The sequence below is a fragment of the Notothenia rossii genome (assembly GCF_949606895.1).
Source record: "Notothenia rossii genome assembly, chromosome: 1".
NCBI lineage: Eukaryota > Metazoa > Chordata > Actinopteri > Perciformes > Nototheniidae > Notothenia > Notothenia rossii.
In genome coordinates, this window is record NC_136912.1 from 65928141 (window position 1) to 65947741 (window position 19601).

At 39.1% G+C, this 19601-nt stretch overlaps 1 protein-coding gene across 5 annotated transcripts in view; it reads left to right on the forward strand.

Annotated features, from left to right (window-relative positions):
• The window catches only part of st3gal3a (ST3 beta-galactoside alpha-2,3-sialyltransferase 3a), a 34449-nt gene extending 25119 nt beyond the window's left edge, over window positions 1-9330 (forward strand). For all 5 annotated transcript variants that reach the window (XM_079689063.1, XM_079689060.1, XM_079689062.1 and 2 more), the window contains 3 exons: window positions 821-967; window positions 1292-1438; window positions 6234-9330. In XM_079689063.1, coding sequence (XP_079545189.1) covers window positions 821-967; window positions 1292-1438; window positions 6234-6338 — 399 coding nt within the window. In that variant the 3' untranslated portion in view covers window positions 6339-9330. The remainder of the gene's footprint in view (window positions 1-820; window positions 968-1291; window positions 1439-6233) is intronic.
• The last annotated feature ends 10271 nt before the right edge of the window (window positions 9331-19601 follow it).

Genomic DNA, 19601 nt, shown 5'->3' on the forward strand with positions numbered 1-19601 from the left:
ATTCAAAGTCTTCTTTGAAGACTTGTCACAACAGCACTGCTGGTGTTGTTTTCCCCTTGTGAGTATGTGTGTGTCGTCATGGCTAAAAGTGATCCTGTGGACACCTAGCATGGAGGTACCAACAGGTTCTGAGTATGTGTCAAGTGTTTATATTGCTGTCTGTCTAAGGATAGATTTTGTCACTACAATAGCGTCACAAACATGAAAGGTACAGTCACGTAACCCAACAGGTGTCTAGTTGGGATCAAAATGAAGGTGGTGTTAAAAAAAATTGGTTGTGGCTGGAGTAAGTAAGTAAGCAATTAACAACAAAGGGTCCATTGCCTCTGGCCTGATTTGACATCACTACACTTTTATGGAGGCAAAGTATAGATGATATAGATATGAAGCCAGTCTTCAGGGATGATATCATAATATTTTAAGGACCACAGAGGACAATATTACTATGTCCATAACTGCAATTTGTAAATCAATAATACATAGCTTCAGAAGCTACGAGAGGCTGGATTGTTTTTATGAGGTGCACTTTGACACAGCCGCCCAAAGATAGCTGTGAGCAAAGAAAATGATGCAAAACCATCTTGCGTTTGAGGATAGTGTAAACATTAATATAATACTCCTGCCTTCTCAGCTGCGAACTTACAATATTAAATGAAATATTTCAGATAGTACAAGTTCTTGGTCGACAGCGCTGAGAAATGTACGGTGTGTTCACAACCCAACGAAACACTAACATCTGTTTCTCCCAGCCTACCAGACTGTGTGCACATTTAGTTCACTATGAGGGTCGCACTAACAAAATAGTTAATTTGTCTCTCAGCTCAGCACTGATGGGTTCTGGAAGTCGGTGGCCAAGAGCGTTCCAAGGGAGGCCAGCGACATGCGCATCCTGAACCCCTACTTCATCCAGGAGGCCTCCTTCAAGCTGATTGGCTTACCTCACAACCACGGACAGATGGGCCGAGGGGTGAGAGACCTGTTGTTGTCCTTGAAGTCCCTTTTTTTGTATGTAGAGAGGCAACAGTGGGCTGTTAATGGTCAGCACTGGAGCTCCACTGTCTGTTTGCATTATGAAAGCCTCCGTGAACACACAGCAGATGCTGCAGGGAGCCAAGCACCTACAGAGCCTGAAAACAAAGTGTTACCATTAGGCTGTTATAAATAGACCCATTCTTCAGATTTCACATCTGTAATATATCAACACAACAAGCATACAGTTTAAATAACATGTTCACTGCATGCTGAACATGTTCTGGTTCTCGTACACACTCTTGATTTATGTCTGTTTCAGAATATACCAACCCTGGGGACAGTTGCCATAACGATGGCTCTTCACAACTGTGATGAGGTAGCCGTGGCTGGATTTGGCTACAACATGAGCACCCCCCACGCCCCTCTGCATTACTATGAGAAGATCAGGATGTCAGCTATCAAAGAGGTAACTTCAGAACTGATTTGGTTTGATACTACATGTATGCAAGTTCTAAAACTGATGCTGGACAGGGCAGAGCTTTCATTAAGCTACTTTTTTCTAGACATGTACCCCACATTCATTCTTCATGTTAAAGGTGGGGTTGGTAAGTTTGAGAAACCGGCTCGAGATACAGTTTTTGTTATATTCCATGGAATGCTCTTAACATCCCGATGGCAATGAACATCTTTAGTGCTTTGACAAAAAATCCATAACAAAATGTCATCTCTGGAAGCCGTAGTACTGTAAAAAGCACGACCAATCATCTGAGCCGGCCCGGCTAAAATAACTGGATGGCCTACCTGCCTGTCAGCCTTCCATCTGTGCACAAACTTATCTCGTGCCCTCATTGGTCATGTTCATGTGTGTTGGAGGAGGGGCTCTGTAAGGAAGTGGCAGATTTTTTCCGGCTGTGCATTTTCAAATTCTAGCGCACTAAGCTGGTTTCTCCAAAATTACCTACCCCACCTTTAAGATACACTTTACATTTCTTAAATATCGTTATTGTTTTTGCTATGGGTTTTGTCTTTTGTTCTCATTTGGTCATAAAATGTGAAAACAATTAAAATAATTCAGCAGTGGTGTCCCCCCCTACATTTAAGCGTCTTTGGGTCTAGAAAAGCGCTATATAAATCCCATTTATTATTATTATTATTATTATTACATTATGTATATCTCCAGTGGACATACATTTTTAGCACCAACTGACAACATCAATGCTGTTATTTAATTGATGCATCTGTGGATGGGTGCTAAAATAGTTTATCTAACTTTAATTCCGTCAGGGACACAGGAGGTGAAAATGTACACAGATGCTCCTTTCTATAAATGTAAAAGTAGTAAGAGTTGCAGTAGACCTGCAGGTTTCTGGGAGGTTGTTCCAGATATTTGGAGCATAATAACTGAACGCTGCTTCTCCATGTTTAGTTCTGACTCTGGGGACAGAAAGCTGACCAGTTCCAGAAGACCTGAGAGATCTGGATGGTTGATAATTTAGCAGTAGGTCAGAAACGTATTTTGGGCCTAAACCATTCAATGCTTCAATGCCATTCAAGTATTTTGAAATCTATTCTTTGACACACAGGAAGCCAGTGTAAAGACTTCAGAACTGGAGTGATGTGATCCACTTTCTTAGTGTTAGTGAGGACTCGAGCAGCGGCGTTCTGAATCAGCTGCAGCTTTCTCATAGATTTTTTAGTGAGACCTGTGAAGACACCATTGCAGTAGTCCAGTCTACTGAAGATAAAAGCATGGACACGTTTTTCCAAATCCTGCTGTGACATTAGTCTTTTAATCCTAGATATGTTCTTTAGGTGATAGTAAGCTGATTTAGTAACTGTTTTAATGTGACTGTTGAAACTCAGGTCAGAGTCCATGACTACACCTAGATTTCTGGCTTAATCTGTTGTTTTGAACATTGCAGACTGAAGCTCAGCGCTAACTTTTATAGGTTCTGCCAACACATTGTACTTGATATGCTAAATTGCAGGACATCTCTAAGCAGTTGACCAATCACAACAGAGCCGGCCAGCTAACCAATCAGAGCAGACTGGGCACTGGTTTCAGACAGAGGGTGAAAAGAGGTGGCAGCACAGGCAAAAAATAAAGAGCTTTTTGAACATTAAAGCACGGAGACATGACACGACACAGTAGAGACACTACATACAAATATATGATCCTGAAAATAGGGTTAATGGGGCCCCTTTAACTGATGTAAAGGTAAAGAAAGAGCAAATCATTACTACAGTAGTTGCTACACTGAAAAAAAAAAAACATTGACTTAAATTAAATGCATTTTGTCAACAGACTTCACTTTACTGTATTATGTTTGTTGAAAGCTATAATACAAGTATACAAAAAAAATATTAGGTTCAACTTAGTGTTATTGCTTTCAACTAACATAATATTGTTAAAAAGTCAATGTTTCAGTTTTTTCAGTGTAGCTTACACCATGTGTATTTTTGAAAAAGGGCAAAAAATAGTTTGATGTTCTCCAGTCATTAGTGCAGGAGCATCATTATACAAAAGATTATGCTTTTGCTCTGACGCCCACTCACAGGCTAAGAAGCTGTCTCCACAGAAAGTTGTCTGAAATATATTTTATTCCCTTTTGAATATATAGTTTATATGTTTAAATGTGTGAGAAGCGAGGAGAATTCATATTTCTGGTTCACTGAAGTTATTTAGGAGAGAAACCGTGTTTGTTTTTTTCAACATTTTTGACACATTAGTAACCCAAACTAGTTTACAGTTCAGGTTCCATATTTCCTGCTCATTATCCCCCTCTTAATCCACCATGCTCCCACACAATACTCACAACACTCATCAAATGTTAGCAACCGATCGACCGACATCGTATTTGTTAGTCTTCCACGTTTATGCTGCGCTGGAACAGTTTACTGTGACCTTTCTCTCATTTATATGCCTCTCAGGAGGGATTTACCCAGCATGCTGCTTAGTGGCCTGGGATGTGTATGAAATCTCAAGTATAGGAACGTTGCTGGGTGTAGTCACGGCGCACTAAATGCATACAGGGCCTAAACCGCCATGCAGTCCACTTCACAGTGTCCAGCCTGCTCATAAATCACTCTCAGCCCAGGTTACTGAGACAGACATGCAATCCCTTCATCCTATTTTCACCGCCTGACACAGACTTGTGTTTCAGTCCGAAGAGGCGCAGAGCTGCTGGGCCGCTGCCATGTATAATTGAGACTGGAACTCATTCCTACACTCCTTCATCAGCCAACATGGACTGTGTTTTTTTTCTTGGCAAGTAGCAAAATCCAACCATAGGGATAGTCTTCATTATCTCTTTTGAACTGGATAACATAGTGTCAATGATTTTTTTTTTCATATTGCAATAGTCAATCAATAATACAAATGTAATCGCAATGATAATGTGCGAGTAGTCTTGATTAATCACAGGTTTAAAATACTGGTATTTACTTGTATAATCGGCGGGAGATAGAACAAATACACGTGTGGTGTAGTAATAAATAAATACATACACTGGTAAGAAATAAGATGATTGATTTCTGAATTATAGGAATGAAGTACGAACATTTGCCGACACAAATCCAAAGCATTAACAAACCCACTGTCACGGAGAGCTGCTATGATCGCCCTCTGTATAGTGTCCTTAAATCGAGGTGTGTGTGTGTGTGTGTGTGTGTGTGTGTGTGTGTGTGTGTGTGTGTGTGTGTGTGTGTGTGTGTGTGTGTGTGTGTGTGTGTGTGTGTGTGTGTGTGTGTGTGTGTGTGTGTGTGTGTGTGTGTGTGTGTGTGTGTGTGTGTGTGTGTGTGTGTGTGTGTGTGTGTGTGTGTGTGTGTGTGTGTGTGTGTGTGTGTGTGTGTGTGTGAGAATGTTTTTCATATTCATTCACAGCCTTAATTGAAATCAGAATAAAAAAAAACACAATTTCAAATATAACATACATGTTTAAAGCTTTGCCAAACAAGTATGTTTTCCTGACAAAACAGACAATTTATTGTTACTACTTCGGCTGTCTCTGGCTGTCACAAGACCCCTCACCATACCGAGATGTGATCACAATGTGAGGAGAAAGGACACTGTAAGTGTTCTCTTACAGTATTATGGCCCGTTGTATACCTTAGGACCTGTGATCAGATGTCATTATCCAGATAACGTATCCACAAAGATCGAGTGTTAGCTGGTGGAGATAGCTTTTTGTCATCCCATGACAGTACGCAGCAGGAGTATAGGATGATCCTAAACAGTTTTGTGTTTTTACATTATCCCAAATGTTTTCAACAATTTTCAAACCCAGAGAGGTCTGTCAGATTTATGATGACATATGCCCTTGAGAATGTGTCAGTATTTGAACCACACACTTTTAGATCTTTTAACTCTACATTTGAAATGGATGAAGGATTTTATTCATGGATCTTAAGTTATCAGAGAAACAAGCTGAGCAAAAGTAAGCGGCATTAAATAGCTTTACTTATTTTCCCTTTCTAAATAAGGGTTATCTACGGTGGCCGACAATTGCCAACGGGCCAAAACATTTCCATTAGGAGAAACAAGAGTGTTTCTTGACGTTCAGGGATTATAAAGATGGCCAACAGTCACTGTTGGTGGAAAGTTTCCTAAAATGCAAGTTTGATTGGCTTATTATAACAATGTGATCTCATCATTCCTTCCGAACTAGGTTAACTGGTTTAGAAAGCTAGCTACTAGCAGATCTGCAATCATATTGGAATTAATCATACACTGTTTCCATCAAGAGTTACAGTTGGCAAACTTTCTAATCCCAAAACCGGTTCCAGCAATATGGTCATTTTTTTTAGTTTGCAGTGTTTTGTATTTGCAGCATTTTGCTAAAGGAGCGCTTTTAGTAAACGCTCCACATATTTAGTGGAGTTATTGAATTTGTTGCCAAGTTGGTGAAGATGATTCTTCATTTCCATGTGTTTTGGCACATTTGTGATTCTATATTGGCATTATTTTTTAAGCTGCAGCGCGTTTCTTCCAATGGGAATGTTTTGGGCCATTGTAGCGAATTTGCACCTGACGGCCACCATAGTTATTGGCCTTTTTATGGATGTGAACAAAACTCAAAAATATGTGTATCAATGCTCATTGATACACAACCCTTGTGTAACACTTGTGCTTGGTTTATTGAAAGTGGAAATTGTATTTATTTTAATAAAATGTTGGTTTAAAGAGTGAGACATTTAGAAGGTAGCCTGTTGAGTGTTGTCCACCAACTAGCTCCTGTCCTGTGTCTCTGTCTTCTCTGTAGTCCTGGACTCACAACATATCGAAAGAGAAGGAGTTCCTGCTGAAGCTGGTGAAGGCTGGAGTCATCCAGGACAGGACAAACGGGATCTGTGGAGCAGGATGCTGATGCTCTCATCTGCAAGACTTGTGAATGCAGCGCACCTCTACCTGCTCTGTACCCTGAAGAGAGAAGGCTCTCAGCAGAGAGCAGCAGCTGTCACACTGTGGTCAGTGCAGAGAGACCAGAACACAATGTCCTGCTGCTGTATTGAAATATTTCAAGCAATATGCCTCTGTTTCAAGCTCCTCTTAGCCGCAGGTTAGTGCATATTTACTGGAATGTGGTGCCCCGGCTCAGGTATATCTTCCGTTTTGGGTACCAGCACCTAGATCTGCTGCAGGCTGAGGAGAGGAGGATAGGATGAAGAGATGTTGGGTTCAAAACATTGAGCATGTGCCAAGTATAACTCTACAAGTGTCCTTCTGCTCACAGATCTGAATGTAAGTTGCATTAAACATATAGTCGCATATTTATCCTCCAGTTTCAGTCGACTTAACCGTCCTGGACCATGTGTCAGAGCGACGTGGCAATCATTTCATTGAGTCGCTCAGATTTAGCATGAGGCTAATAAGCTGCCTTTTTTCACGAACATCACATTCCCTCCACAGACGCTGAAGAGTTACGTGATGTTTGTTCTTTAGCAATATACTACAATCCCTACAGACTCAGCCTGACATTAAGCTTCCATTTCTGAAGAGGGAAATTCACTTGTGAATGTAAACAAAGGTGCAATCGAACTACGCTAATATTTATAATATGATGCTTATCATGTGTTACTGATTTAACCTTTTAAACACTATGGAAGTGTGTAATCAACTGTTACATTGTGTTTTCGTTCCTTATATCAATAATGGCTACTCTACAGAGATATAAACATAATCGATAGGCGCTTTCACACCGCAGTACTTTTCCCACTTTAGTTCCGATATAGTTCCGAAATGTCGCATTCACACCAAAAAAATCCGGAACTAAGATGAGTTCATCAGAACCTTTTTACCCCCTTTTCCGTCCCTGCTAGAGAGCAGGTACTTTCGTGGGAGAAAAAGGTTCCTATGTCTGATTGGCTGGGCGGAATGCAAACCACACCCCGTGAAACTCCCAAAAAGTTTTGTGAAGCAGCCATTTTATTATCCTCGCACTAGCATTATTAGCATTAGCCCAGCGCACAAACGCAGACAGACTAACTTATGGCAACACAAAAGAAAACATGGGAGCGGTGGAGGTGAGCTGGGAGTCTAACTTGCCTAAACCTCCCCCAGGGACTTATTCCGATGTGAACGCGATCTGTACTTAGTTCATGAGAACTAAAGAGTTCTCATGAACTAAGTTCTGATGAACCTTTGTGGCAAAAGTACTGCGGTGTGAAAGCGCCTATTCAAACACCAAATGTATTGAAGCTGTTTTGAAAAATGAAGGGAAAAAAATGATTCACTATTCCATTTCCCCATAGTGTTGCATTATAGGGTGGAATATTGTATAACTTGGAGTTATTTTTTTCATTCCAGAAAAGTGTCACTAGATCACTATTGAAGCAGATCATAGAAAATTGGTGCTAAATGTTTTGGGAACCCGTTTATCTTTTGGCTCTCTGCAGTCCTCTCGGCCTTCAAACTGTATCTTTTTCTTTCTGTCCGTAATCACAATTTAGCTGCAAAGAGTGCCTTCTGCAGCAACATTCACTTAAATACTATATTTAGGAAAATCGGACAACTTCAGATGCACTAAACTTCAAAATAATAATTATATTAATCTCCATTTGATTATATGACATGTTCAGTGTTTTTTATGTTCCTTTAAAACATATTGTCCTGCATTGGTCAAACAAAACTGAGCTGTGAAAACCAAATGTATTTTTAACATCTTATTTTCAGTGGAAAATACTTCCTCTAACCTAACATTCATGAATCAACCTTTACATCTTATGTAAACCATAAAAGAGTTGGTGAAACAACTTGAAACAATATAGAATATGTTTCAACAGGAGAAAAAGAGCCTACAATACTGCAGCCCTTTACTTGTTCCATTTTAGACCTTTTTGATAAGAATTGATTATTGTTATTGGGTGAAAGAAATGTGATGTAACCCTTTTTATGGACTAGTTGACTGCCTTTTGGAAGAGGTTGATGACTCGTGAAATGCAGCAGTCGTGAAAGCCAGACAAGTTAGTACAAAAAGATCTCCAATGTGTTCTATTTGGTGATAAGCCATAATTGTAGATGTGTGATCCAAACTGTATGACTATTGATTTTTCATATGAATGTTATGAACAGACACCCAGTGCAAATGAAAGGCCATTCTATAGTGAGCTATAGGCCCCATCACCATTTAACTCCTTTGGCTAAAGATATTGATATCGATTTCAATGGAAATATTCCAGGCTTTAACTTTTAAATTAAACGGTACAGGCTCTGTTTTTTTTCCTACATATTTTTACAACTGAAATGATGAAACAGGTTATGATCAAAATCAAATGTTTCATGGGGAGGGAAATGTGTTTAACATGCTTGTTAGTACTCAAGGGTGAACATTGTGTTTTTTAGGAGGAAAAATACATTTAAATTTACATTTTGTTTGTTTTAAAAAATCCACAGGATATCCTCAATTTGTTAACATTCACAGAACAGTGTCCAACTTTGAGTGGAATCATTTGCTGCTGTTATGTGAAAAAAGGTTGATTAAACACTGATTAACATTGATAGACAGGGGGGGTCATGGTGATGCTGGATGTGAAATTGATGACCCTTTCTCCTTCTATTAAGATGTTGCTGTTTATTGCCCTCACTCACTTCACTCTCAGGCCCAGCATTTGTCACCATCATTGTCACTATCATCAACTATATCAATGATCAATCTCTCTCAATGTATTCACTGAGATCTACTGTATTGTGCTGTCTGTGTGTTTGTGTTGCTTTATTCACTCTGGCCTGCATACTCACCTAAGGCTGTTATATGGACGTTATGCTGGTCAGAGGCTCAAGCCAAAGTATTCATATTTCTTGAAAGCTGTGCATAAAAATCACAAAATCACGTTAAGGAATAAAGATATAAGTATGCTGTATTTTGCCATGTCTGTTGTTGTTTTCGTGCTTTGACATTATAGTTGAGGGTTGTCCTTACGTATTTTCTTTCCAAACGTATGTTCTTGTTTGTAAGTTCTTCCTGTGCTCATGAACTCAAAATCTCAGGACACTTGAAGGGAATCATTCTAGATTAGGCCTACATTTCCCCACAACTCTAGATTGAATGTATTCGATTTTTGGGGTTAAAGGTCACTGTGACTTGAAATGTGTACAGTCCTTGGTAATCAGGAAAACCCGGAGGGAATTCATCTGATTTCTTATGACACACATTATGCATGCATTAATTTGAATAGAACATTAGCCTACCACTAATGGTGACATGTTTGCAATATTGAAGCTACTTTTACGAATATGAAGGATCTGGGTTCTTCCACCACTAAAAACATTTACATTATCAAAGCATTATCAAAAGAATAAAATTGATAGATCAATATCAATCTATACAACATAGATAAACTAAATTATATGTAGTCACTATAATCTTATGTAGGAATATTTTAGTACCTTACCTATACTGTATTGTTCTGTATAACAGTCTTTACCTTAGGATAATATTACAGCAGATAATGTGAGGTCGGGTCACAATTGTGAAGTGAGGTCATAATTATTTTGTGCCATAAATAAACAATGGACTATGAAACCATGCACATGTATTGTTAATTGATGGTACAGTTTATTCTTAGTTCTGTTTGTGCTGCTATCTTGAATTGAAAAGGCAACGGGTGGACCTGAGCAAACACAGTAGAACTGCACCCTGGGATCCCTGAATAGGTCAAGACATTTGATTCTATTAAATATTCAAAAAGATGTGATGTTGTTGTTCTCCACACTGTCACTCCCTGCCCGTCTTAGCTCCTCTCACAGTATGCAGCTGCTGTTTTATAAGCAGTAGTCACATGTTTATGAGTGAATGGAGGTAAACATGAGGCGTGATTGACTCACTGTTACTCATTCAAGGAAAGGCATTGCTGTTCAAATCTGTGTTACACTTTAATGACTGCTAAGCGAAGACAAACAAGCTAAGTTTAACCACTTGTTGTCATGTTAGTCTTACTCATCGCAGGGCCTGGTCGATGTGAGAGCAATACTAAGGACTGAAAAGGCATTTTATCAATGAAACATCCATTATTCTTAGTAAAAAAAAAAAAAGAACTAGACAGGATTTAAAGAGTCCTTTTTTGAAGATGACCAACTACAGTCTTGAAGGTATTTATTACTTTCAAAACAAATCCCTTAAGTATGACCTGAGGATCGAACAGCATGACATTTGACAAAACAGAACAACATTTGGTGAGTGAGACTAGAAAAGGTATATATTGTTTCATTTTTCCTCTTTCATCAAGGTCAACGTGTATATTTCTGATACCTCGGTTTACAGGACAAGGACTTGAAGTGCTTTTCATGATTCTAGATTTTTTTAGTATGAGTTGTAGAGGGATGGAGATGCAGTATCATCTGTAGAGATGTCTGCTTGCTCTCCAGTATAACGGAATGTGGCACTCTGCCTGTGGCGCTTAAAGCCCATCTTCTCATTGGTTGTTGTCAGGGTGCATCAACCCATCGGGGGCGCCGATTTTTTTTATTTATTTCATAACAACACAATGTCCCGATTTTGGATCAACAAAGTACATCCTATCTTATACTAATAGAACTATGCCTATATTGCGTACAGCGCCCATCAACTATGGCCCGCCCCCCCCCCCCCCAAAAAAAATCAAGTTGAACTGCCCAAGCCCCAGTAAAAACCTCTGTAAAAAACAGAGGTTTATGTGAAATAGTTCTTTTTTTGAAATAATGGTTTTAGTGTGCAATTATAGGTTTTCATTTTGTATTTGTGTTCATTTAAAAATAAATCAAACTCCCAAAAAATGTATACAGCTTGTGTGCTTTTATTAACATTGGAATTTACTGTGTAAGCGGGGGGGGGGGGGAGCTTTAGAGAGCTGAAAGACTGAGCGGCTCTGATAACCTCAGCTCAGTGAGGTAAAGTCACACCTTTATATGATCATTATAGTTATAAAAAAAATAAGAGAATATATGAAAAACAGGTAGGAAATACTATATGACAGTCAAAAAAAGTTATTTCATATTGATGTTGAGAGATGTATCCATAGATCTCTTAATTTTGCTCGCAAAGTGCACCAGATTGATGCTTTTAACTTCAATATTAAAAAAAAAAAATCTTCCTGGGGGAGCCCCAGACCAATGGACCAATCCCCAAAGGATGTTTGGTCCCCCCCCCACTTAAATCATGTTCAAATGGATCTGATACTAAATACAGTTGCACACATCTTGTGTCCATATATTCCTGTTTTGGTGGTCATGCCACAACCGTGCATGCGCGAGTCATAGTGAGTGTCTGCATTTGGGGGGGGGGGCGCCAGCTAAAATCTTGCCTAGGGCAGCAAATCGGTCAGGGCCGGCCCTGGTTGTTGTAGTTAGGTATAGACAAAAAACTTTTCACAACAAGCTGTGGATTATCTGGCATAACCCATGTAGGACTCATGAAAAGATTAATTGCTATTTAGGTTGTTTTGGTATTCAAGCGCCATTAGCCGAGTGAAGAATGTTAGCATTGTCATTGTGAGCATGCTGACATTAGCATTTAGCTAAAAGCATCGCTGGGCAGTACTGCCTCAAAGAGTTTAGTTTCATTAATACTAAAATATGATTCTAATGATATGGTTTGCTGTACTTTTAACATAAAACTTCCAAGAAGTCTATGCTCCAATTATTTCAGTGAGTGAATTTCTAGTATATCTTTTTTTGTTACATTTTATCATTAATTAGCATTTATCGATTTTATGAAAAGCTAATTAAACATCCTTGGGTAAGCATTCAAGCAAGACACCCAGCTGTGCTAACGACGCTAACAGTACCAAAGTCAAAAAGAAATAGACATGAAGATGACATGGAGTGATAATACTTTAAAACAAAAGACATTTGTGTTAGGTGCAATTTTCATAAAAGGAAGTAAAATCCGAGCATGTTTGTATTTTATCACTATTTAGCATATGTTTATAGGTTAGCATTCTAGGGAAACACCCAGCCGTGGTAATAATGCTAACGGTAGCAGCAAATTAAAAAAGGAATAGAGAAAAGGAAGAAATTTGCCTGAATATTACTTTTGTGGGAAATAAAGGTCCACCTTTGCTGTAGACATTACATTACATTTTGTTTAGCTAACTCTTTTATCCAAAGGAACATACATAAACATCAATACTGTTGACATGCCTAGTAGCAATTTGGGTTAAACAGCAGTTGAGCATTGGGGCTGTAAACTGTTTGAAACATAAAGTACTTCAAGATAAACATTTTGTTTTCTCCACACATGCAAAATATAATCCAACATGACTTTAAACTAACTCTGTCTTGTGAAAGATTGCTGAAATAATCTTAAAAATACAGTAGGCCTACAGTGATTTCCAGATATAAAAGTAACCAGTGACTTATTGCAGAAGAATGTAAGCAGAGTGGGAGTATGGGAACACAGGGTAGTTTGTTCATAATTTAAATATTGGAGAAAAATGTACTTGCACTTGACACCATGTTTATCATTGTTAGTTGTGTGTTTTGCATGGTAATTTAAGAAAACCTTGGCACAACAATCATATAAATTGATCCAACATGCAGCTTAAATGATTGAACTGCTCTTTCTACAGGCGATATGAGCTTTAAAACAGTTGCTCTGCAGCATTTCTCTGGCTGCAGTGCAAAAAAGTAAATAAACTTACAATGAGAGGAAGGAAAAAGCATTATTTACTATTTCCAGGACTTAATGTGGTTATTCTCCACAACAGGCCTGGGTGAAAGGGGCCAGCTTAATTATTGCCAAAGACCAGGGTCCCACCTGTGTGACACTTGTTTCTTTAAGATATCACTCTGTTGTGTTCAACACTGAAACAAGAAAATAAAATCAATTATGGAATAGATTAAACGAATAATTAGAGATTGTTAAAAAGACAAAGATGATTACAAATATTTAATAAAACACCAGTAATTACACCATCCCAACATCAACACAGGGAGTACATTCAGACTGCTTATGATGTTTGATGATCACAATCTTTAGATTTGGCTGACTTGGTAATCCAAAGCGATTTACATTGAGTGCCATCAGCCATGAGGATTCAAATTCTAAATAGTAAGAATCTTGCAAGTACATTACTTTCAATAAACTTTAAAGTGTATAAAGTCAATAAAGTGCTACATACAGAAATGAAAGGATAGCAGACAGGCTTTTTGTGGGTCTGTGTGCTGTTCAGGTAGCGCTCAGACCTTTGCTGGCATTACTGGTTGTTTTTCTGGATATGATAACAAAATATGTGCGATGAATGTAGTCTTAACACAATACAGAAAGATTACATTTGATGAGATTTCTCCCAGATAACAATAATGTCAAAGTTGAAACTAAAAGCCAAAAAGGGTCACATTAATAAAGGCTAGGTAAGGTCAAAACGTGGTCGATTCATTTGTGTGGCATAGAGTAAGTATGAAGGAGGTTTTTTCCTGAAAAGAACTGTGTTATTACAGCCCTCATACTGTAGCACTGCAGTGAATACAAACTGATTTGGAAAATGTGAGATGCCAAACAGCTTTGCTATGGTCAGAATGAGCAGGTGGACACTATATAAAGAGCATCCTTGACCTGGACATATTCTCAGGCTGTGTGCTTGGAGGGTGGGTAGGGGGGGGGGGGGGGGGGGGGGGGGGTCACTGGGTGAGTACACACAAACAGAAGCTCCTTACTACTATGTAGGTGGCCTGGGTATGACAACATGGGAATGGTGAGGACACATAGCAGCTACAATGCATGCAGCCTGGATCCAGTTTCAGACAAAGTGTTCATCTCTCTCACTCCCTTTACATCTGTGGAACCTGAGCCAGGCCAATCGTCCCAGACGATCATTTTGGTTTAATTAATCCTGGAGAAGGACGCAGGCTGAGCTGCATTCTGCAGTAGAGTGTGGCTGCACAGACTCAGGTTTCATTCATCTTTATTCCCCCTGACAGTGCATCTGCACTGGGTTAGGCCACAGCACTCTCCCCTGTGAGAATGGCGCTACATGTGGCAGCACTACAGATGGAATCCATGCATCTGTCTTTACCTGTCATTAAAATCATCACAGAGGGGCTTTTTTTTCACCTAATGTCACACTGAGGTGAACAACACGACTACTTACTACTGGAATGCTATTGAGTAATACAGCCCTTCAGGCAAGTTGGTGGTGCGGTGTTTACCACAGTCACTCATCATCCGTTCTTGGATGATTTCTGATTTGAAAGAGCATAAAAAGTGAAAGAATTTATCAAGAAAAATCTAAAGAATGCTTTTGCATGCAGCCCAATGTGCAAACGCTACAGACTATCAGTAATGCTTCATGCAACTTCATTGGAAGTGATATGTGCGTTATTCTTGCACATTTAACGTTCATTTTCTAAAACGATTCAAATCTAATAGAGGCGATTGGCTTGTTGAAAGTACCTATCATCCATTGGTGGAACATTGATGCCCATTGATTGTTGAAAAATGTCTGTTATGCCATCAAAGTTTATACACTATAGTCATTTTTGATAAGCTGTCATATGATCTGCTCCATTCGTGCACCAATCTTTGCTCCTCTGCATTCTTGGCAGTGACTCAAAGGAAGGTCTGAAGTTCTAAAAACAGCCTCTAGCACAGTTTCAGTTTTTTATGTTTCTATAACTTTGATTGACAAGTACTGAACCAAGAGGAGATTTACTGATACGTGACCCTTAGTCTTGAATTTTCCCCTTTCACTCACACACACATACTTTCCAGAGGGCAGTTAACAGATGTGAAGGCAGGTGTTTTCTATATGTCCGAACCAACTCCCAGTGCTAGTATAAATAACTCTATAAAACACCATAGCCTCAATTTGAAAGAAACATCAGCTATTGATCAAAGATTGTGTAAAAGATACATCCAAACATTGATTTGTTCAATGTGCTTACTCGGTGCTTGATTTGTAACATATTCCCTTGGTGAAATACAATAAAATACAATATAATTTGTGTGTCGTCTGCATAGTTGTGGTATACTAATTGAGTTGTTTCTTTATAATCTGAGCCACTGGAAGCAAGTAGATGTTAAAGAGAACGGGCCCCAGCGCGGAGATTGGAGAACACCACATCTCCTATTTGTCCACTCATATGTGTAATTCTTGGAGGACTTAAGGAGGATTTCTAGGTCTGTCAATAGTAGCAAACAAGGCATTTGCATTATTATTGTATTTGGTATAAGAGAAAGAGGAAGCCCTTGAATATCTCAGTTGAACATTATAAAAGCAAAGTCTGTCATTACATGTCTCTTTATGTTTTTAACGGCATGGCATTTCTCCATGGAGATCTTTACTTACCAGAGGCTTTCTGCATCTCACTGGGTGCAAAATAATCACTTTTGCAATTTTTTTACTTAAATGATCTGAGCACATAGACTGAGACACTAGAGAGGGCAGGTGTGTAAGGGAGATTCTGAATACATTTTCTCACAAAGTCCAGATTGTGCCTTTTATTGTGGGCTCCGTCAAATGCTGAGTAAGTCCATAGTTATCAAGAACAAAAAACGGTCCTGTCCTTGGGGTTGTCCACATGGACAGGAAAAACCACCAAGTTAAGTTAACAAAAAACCGTGCAAAGTGGGTGGCCTGACACAGCTCAAAAGGAGGAATGAATCTTAAGAGCCACATATTCAAATGAAGCAACAAACCAATTATTTACCGCTCAGTGTTTTGTAGATGAGTCCAACATCAACACTGAGCACAGTGGCCTGGGCAGACGTCTTCACCAAATCCTGCATGCTGCCCCCAGCAGGACTCTGTTAGGGCCATGCGTGACCACCCAAGGAAACTGTGACCCTGTGTCACTTCTAGACTGTGGCTGAACCCCAGGAGGCCCATGGAATCAATGACCAAAGGTTGGTTTGAACAAAGCGACATTAAGGTATCATGTCCTTCAGAGCTATTGTGAGCCTCCTTGATAGGAGTGTGCTCTGTGAGAGTCCCATTGAGATCCTGGGAGGCATGAGCAGCGGCGGGCCCTGACCTCAGGGTGTGTGCTGATTGCAGAGTAATGTTCAGCTTTCGGTGCACACGCTCATGATCAGGGTTATCTTGTCAGGAAGCTTCTGTCTGTGCCTGCCCGCTCTCCAACATCAGCTGCCAGTTGTAATTGGCCATGACTGAAGAAGCATGTCTCGTTTGGCAGCCACTCATCCATGCTCTCTATAAAACACACGCATATGTTGCTCTTGTTTCTGAATGTAAGTAGCACCTTACAAGCAACACTACATGAAATTACCATGACTTCTATAGGTCAGGTTATGTTGGTTTGTGTAACCTTTTCCAAGATCCCATTTCCTCCACATTTTTCCTCCTTCACTAACACACTGTTTGTGCAGCTGATGACCATCATACTGGCTGGGGCTAAACTGAGTTTAAATGAGTATTGAAATAAAAATTATTTCAGCCATCAATTCCTTTCTGAAGGGTTAACTGCTTGCAAGGAAACGTTAATTATATCCTTTGGGAAGAGTGGAGGATTGATGATGGAGTGCTCTGTGTATGGTATAAATTGATGGGGAAATAATCAGGTGCAGCCGACCAGACGTATATAGCAGGATCTCGAGGAAAGAGGAATAGCAGTATAAGTCTTTAAGAGTCGATTTAGGAAAAAAAAAAAGATGTTGCTTGGAAATAACTGTGCTCTCAAAAATGCAAAGCTGCCTGGGGCAATGTTTTTTTTATGTAATTATCTGCTCATTATGTCAGCTTGAATGATGAAAAGCAGCCCATCCACATTTGTAGGTGCTGTTTGCTCAGTTACAGTATAATTCAACTGTTAGTTCAGTCACAGTAAGGAAGACTTATTGACTAATCAATGTGCACTTGAACAAAATCAATCAAAACTAAGGGTTGAACTGTTAAGTTCAGACAACTCAATCTCAAACCCAGTTCTTCATATGGTTTTTCCAGAGCTTACTAGCATATCACACTATCTTTAAATTCAGATCAAGATTTATTCCATTGTTATGTGAATGTAAATGTTTCAACTTTTCATATTGTGAGCACTTCATTGGTCATCATATTGCAAGTTTTAGGCTGAGTAGCATTGCTACTTGCGTAATATGAGGTAGGAAACACAACCTACAGGTTAGTCAAACTTATTTGAAGATTTAAAAAGAAAATAAAGACCCAAACCAAACCTGTATTAACATCTATCAGTTTCAGAGCATACTGTATATTCTAAGGATATTAGGCTTGATTGTTTTTTTATATACTTATACCAAAGTTTCTTAACTTTTTCTCTTAGTTTCTCACTGTGTTGAGTGGGTTTTTACAGCAAGGATACACAACTTTTGTATGTGTGTTAATATTATGTCTCAGTGAAACTCTGCAATGTTTTTTTTCTTTTTTTTAAATTGATGAAAGTTGAAATAGATATGGGTAGATTTAACATTTCTAATCCCTTTTAATAGCAAAATATTGTGGGCTGTAGCTGATGAATTATCAGTGTTTTCATTGGCTTTCAGTCATTATTTGCCTTTATCTATTTGCCAATTTCTTAATCAAACCAAAACAAGTAAGGTTGTGACAAACTGTATCAATCAAAAGTAGATTCTAAAGCAGTCTTCTGACATCACCTTACAGGGTTTTAATGTCTTGAAAATACTTAAATATTATGTTCCCTCTGCATCCATTTGAGGCAAGCTGATGGTCATTAAAATCTGTGAAGTTAACTGGTAGCCTTTTAACTCTTTTTATAAATCAATTGCACCTTTTTGAGTAAAATCTAACACAATTAGAAGTCATTCAGCAGCAGCTTCAAAGTGCTGTTAGTGGTGGATGTCTGAACAGGTGGCTCGTGTTTTCTTTGTGGCTGGGCATCACAGACTGTGTGTGCGTGGGGCAGGCTGAGAATGAGACTCCCTGCTGGGGGCCGCAGCCTCTGCTCCTGCAGACATGCTTTCTTGAAGAGCAGAGGTCGAGGAGAGATTGCAGCACCATGTGCCGACCGTCAGCAGGCCTCACTAATGATGGTGGCCTCCGTCTGCTACAGGGGTCAATTATATGTAATGTCATTTGCCAAAGTCATGTTTTTCAGCTTGCCATGGTTGAATGAATGGAAGCTAATGGCTACAGACCATGTTTTTTAAAGACCATTATCATCACAAAGATTTCCATTATGATATTTCGAGCTAGTTTCAAGTTTCAGCAAGTTTGAACCTACTGTTCTGAAATGAATAGAAAGCTTGGTTTTCTAGAAGAGAGAAAAAACATCCAAAAACTAAAAGAAGGATGATAGATGTGCTTAACTAACCTTAATACTGGTTATCCTAGATGAAGGTTAATAGGTGGATACAAAGAGTAGAAACAGATTAACACAATCTGTATCATCATTATAGTGGTCTACAAGTAGTTTGTAATTATTTATTTCAATACAGTCTATGCAACAATACTATATGAAATGAAATAGGCATGTCTATCTAAAATACACATAGACATATTTTATATGATTCTGCGTACTGATGTGCTACCATCACTGGAGCATGTGCCCATTTTTACTCCATGTCACTTATATGAACCTGGGTGATTTTCGCAGCTAATACCAATGTTTTGGGCCAGCTTTAATGTACTGTATATATCATAGTACTTTAGTTGTTCTGATCTTAACACCTTATAAATATCTTATAAGTGAAGTTGTTAATCAGCACCATAGGGCGAACTCAACTGAGTTTTGTTATGCTGAAATTAAAGTTTTTTAATCTCATTCTGGTTCTGAATTTAATATAGTTCCTGATTCCATACTGCACACAAAATATGATTAATTGTTTTATTTATTTTTGGACAATCATAAAAAAGTGAAAAGTAAAAGAAATGAATTAGGGTGAAAAAAAACCTTGTTGATAAGACGGAGGTTTGAGTTGGCCTCCACCATGGCGGAAGTTCAAAAGTGAAGAGGTCTCCAGTTTGTTTTGGGTACATTTTGTCTCCTTTGTTCACAAGTTTTTACAAGTATCTTTGGCTCCTTAGCGGTGGCAGGTGGTCCTTCCTGTGCAGACGCAGGTCACTGAGCAGGTTATTCATGAATAAATGTGTTTTTGGAGAGGTGCGTTCCAGGTCACTCCTCAGTGCCCCTCTGAGCTGCTGTCTCCTGCCCCGCTGCCCTGCTGCCCTGCCAGGTCTCCACCACCGTCCCATCACACCCAACCATTAGACAGCCTTTCAAG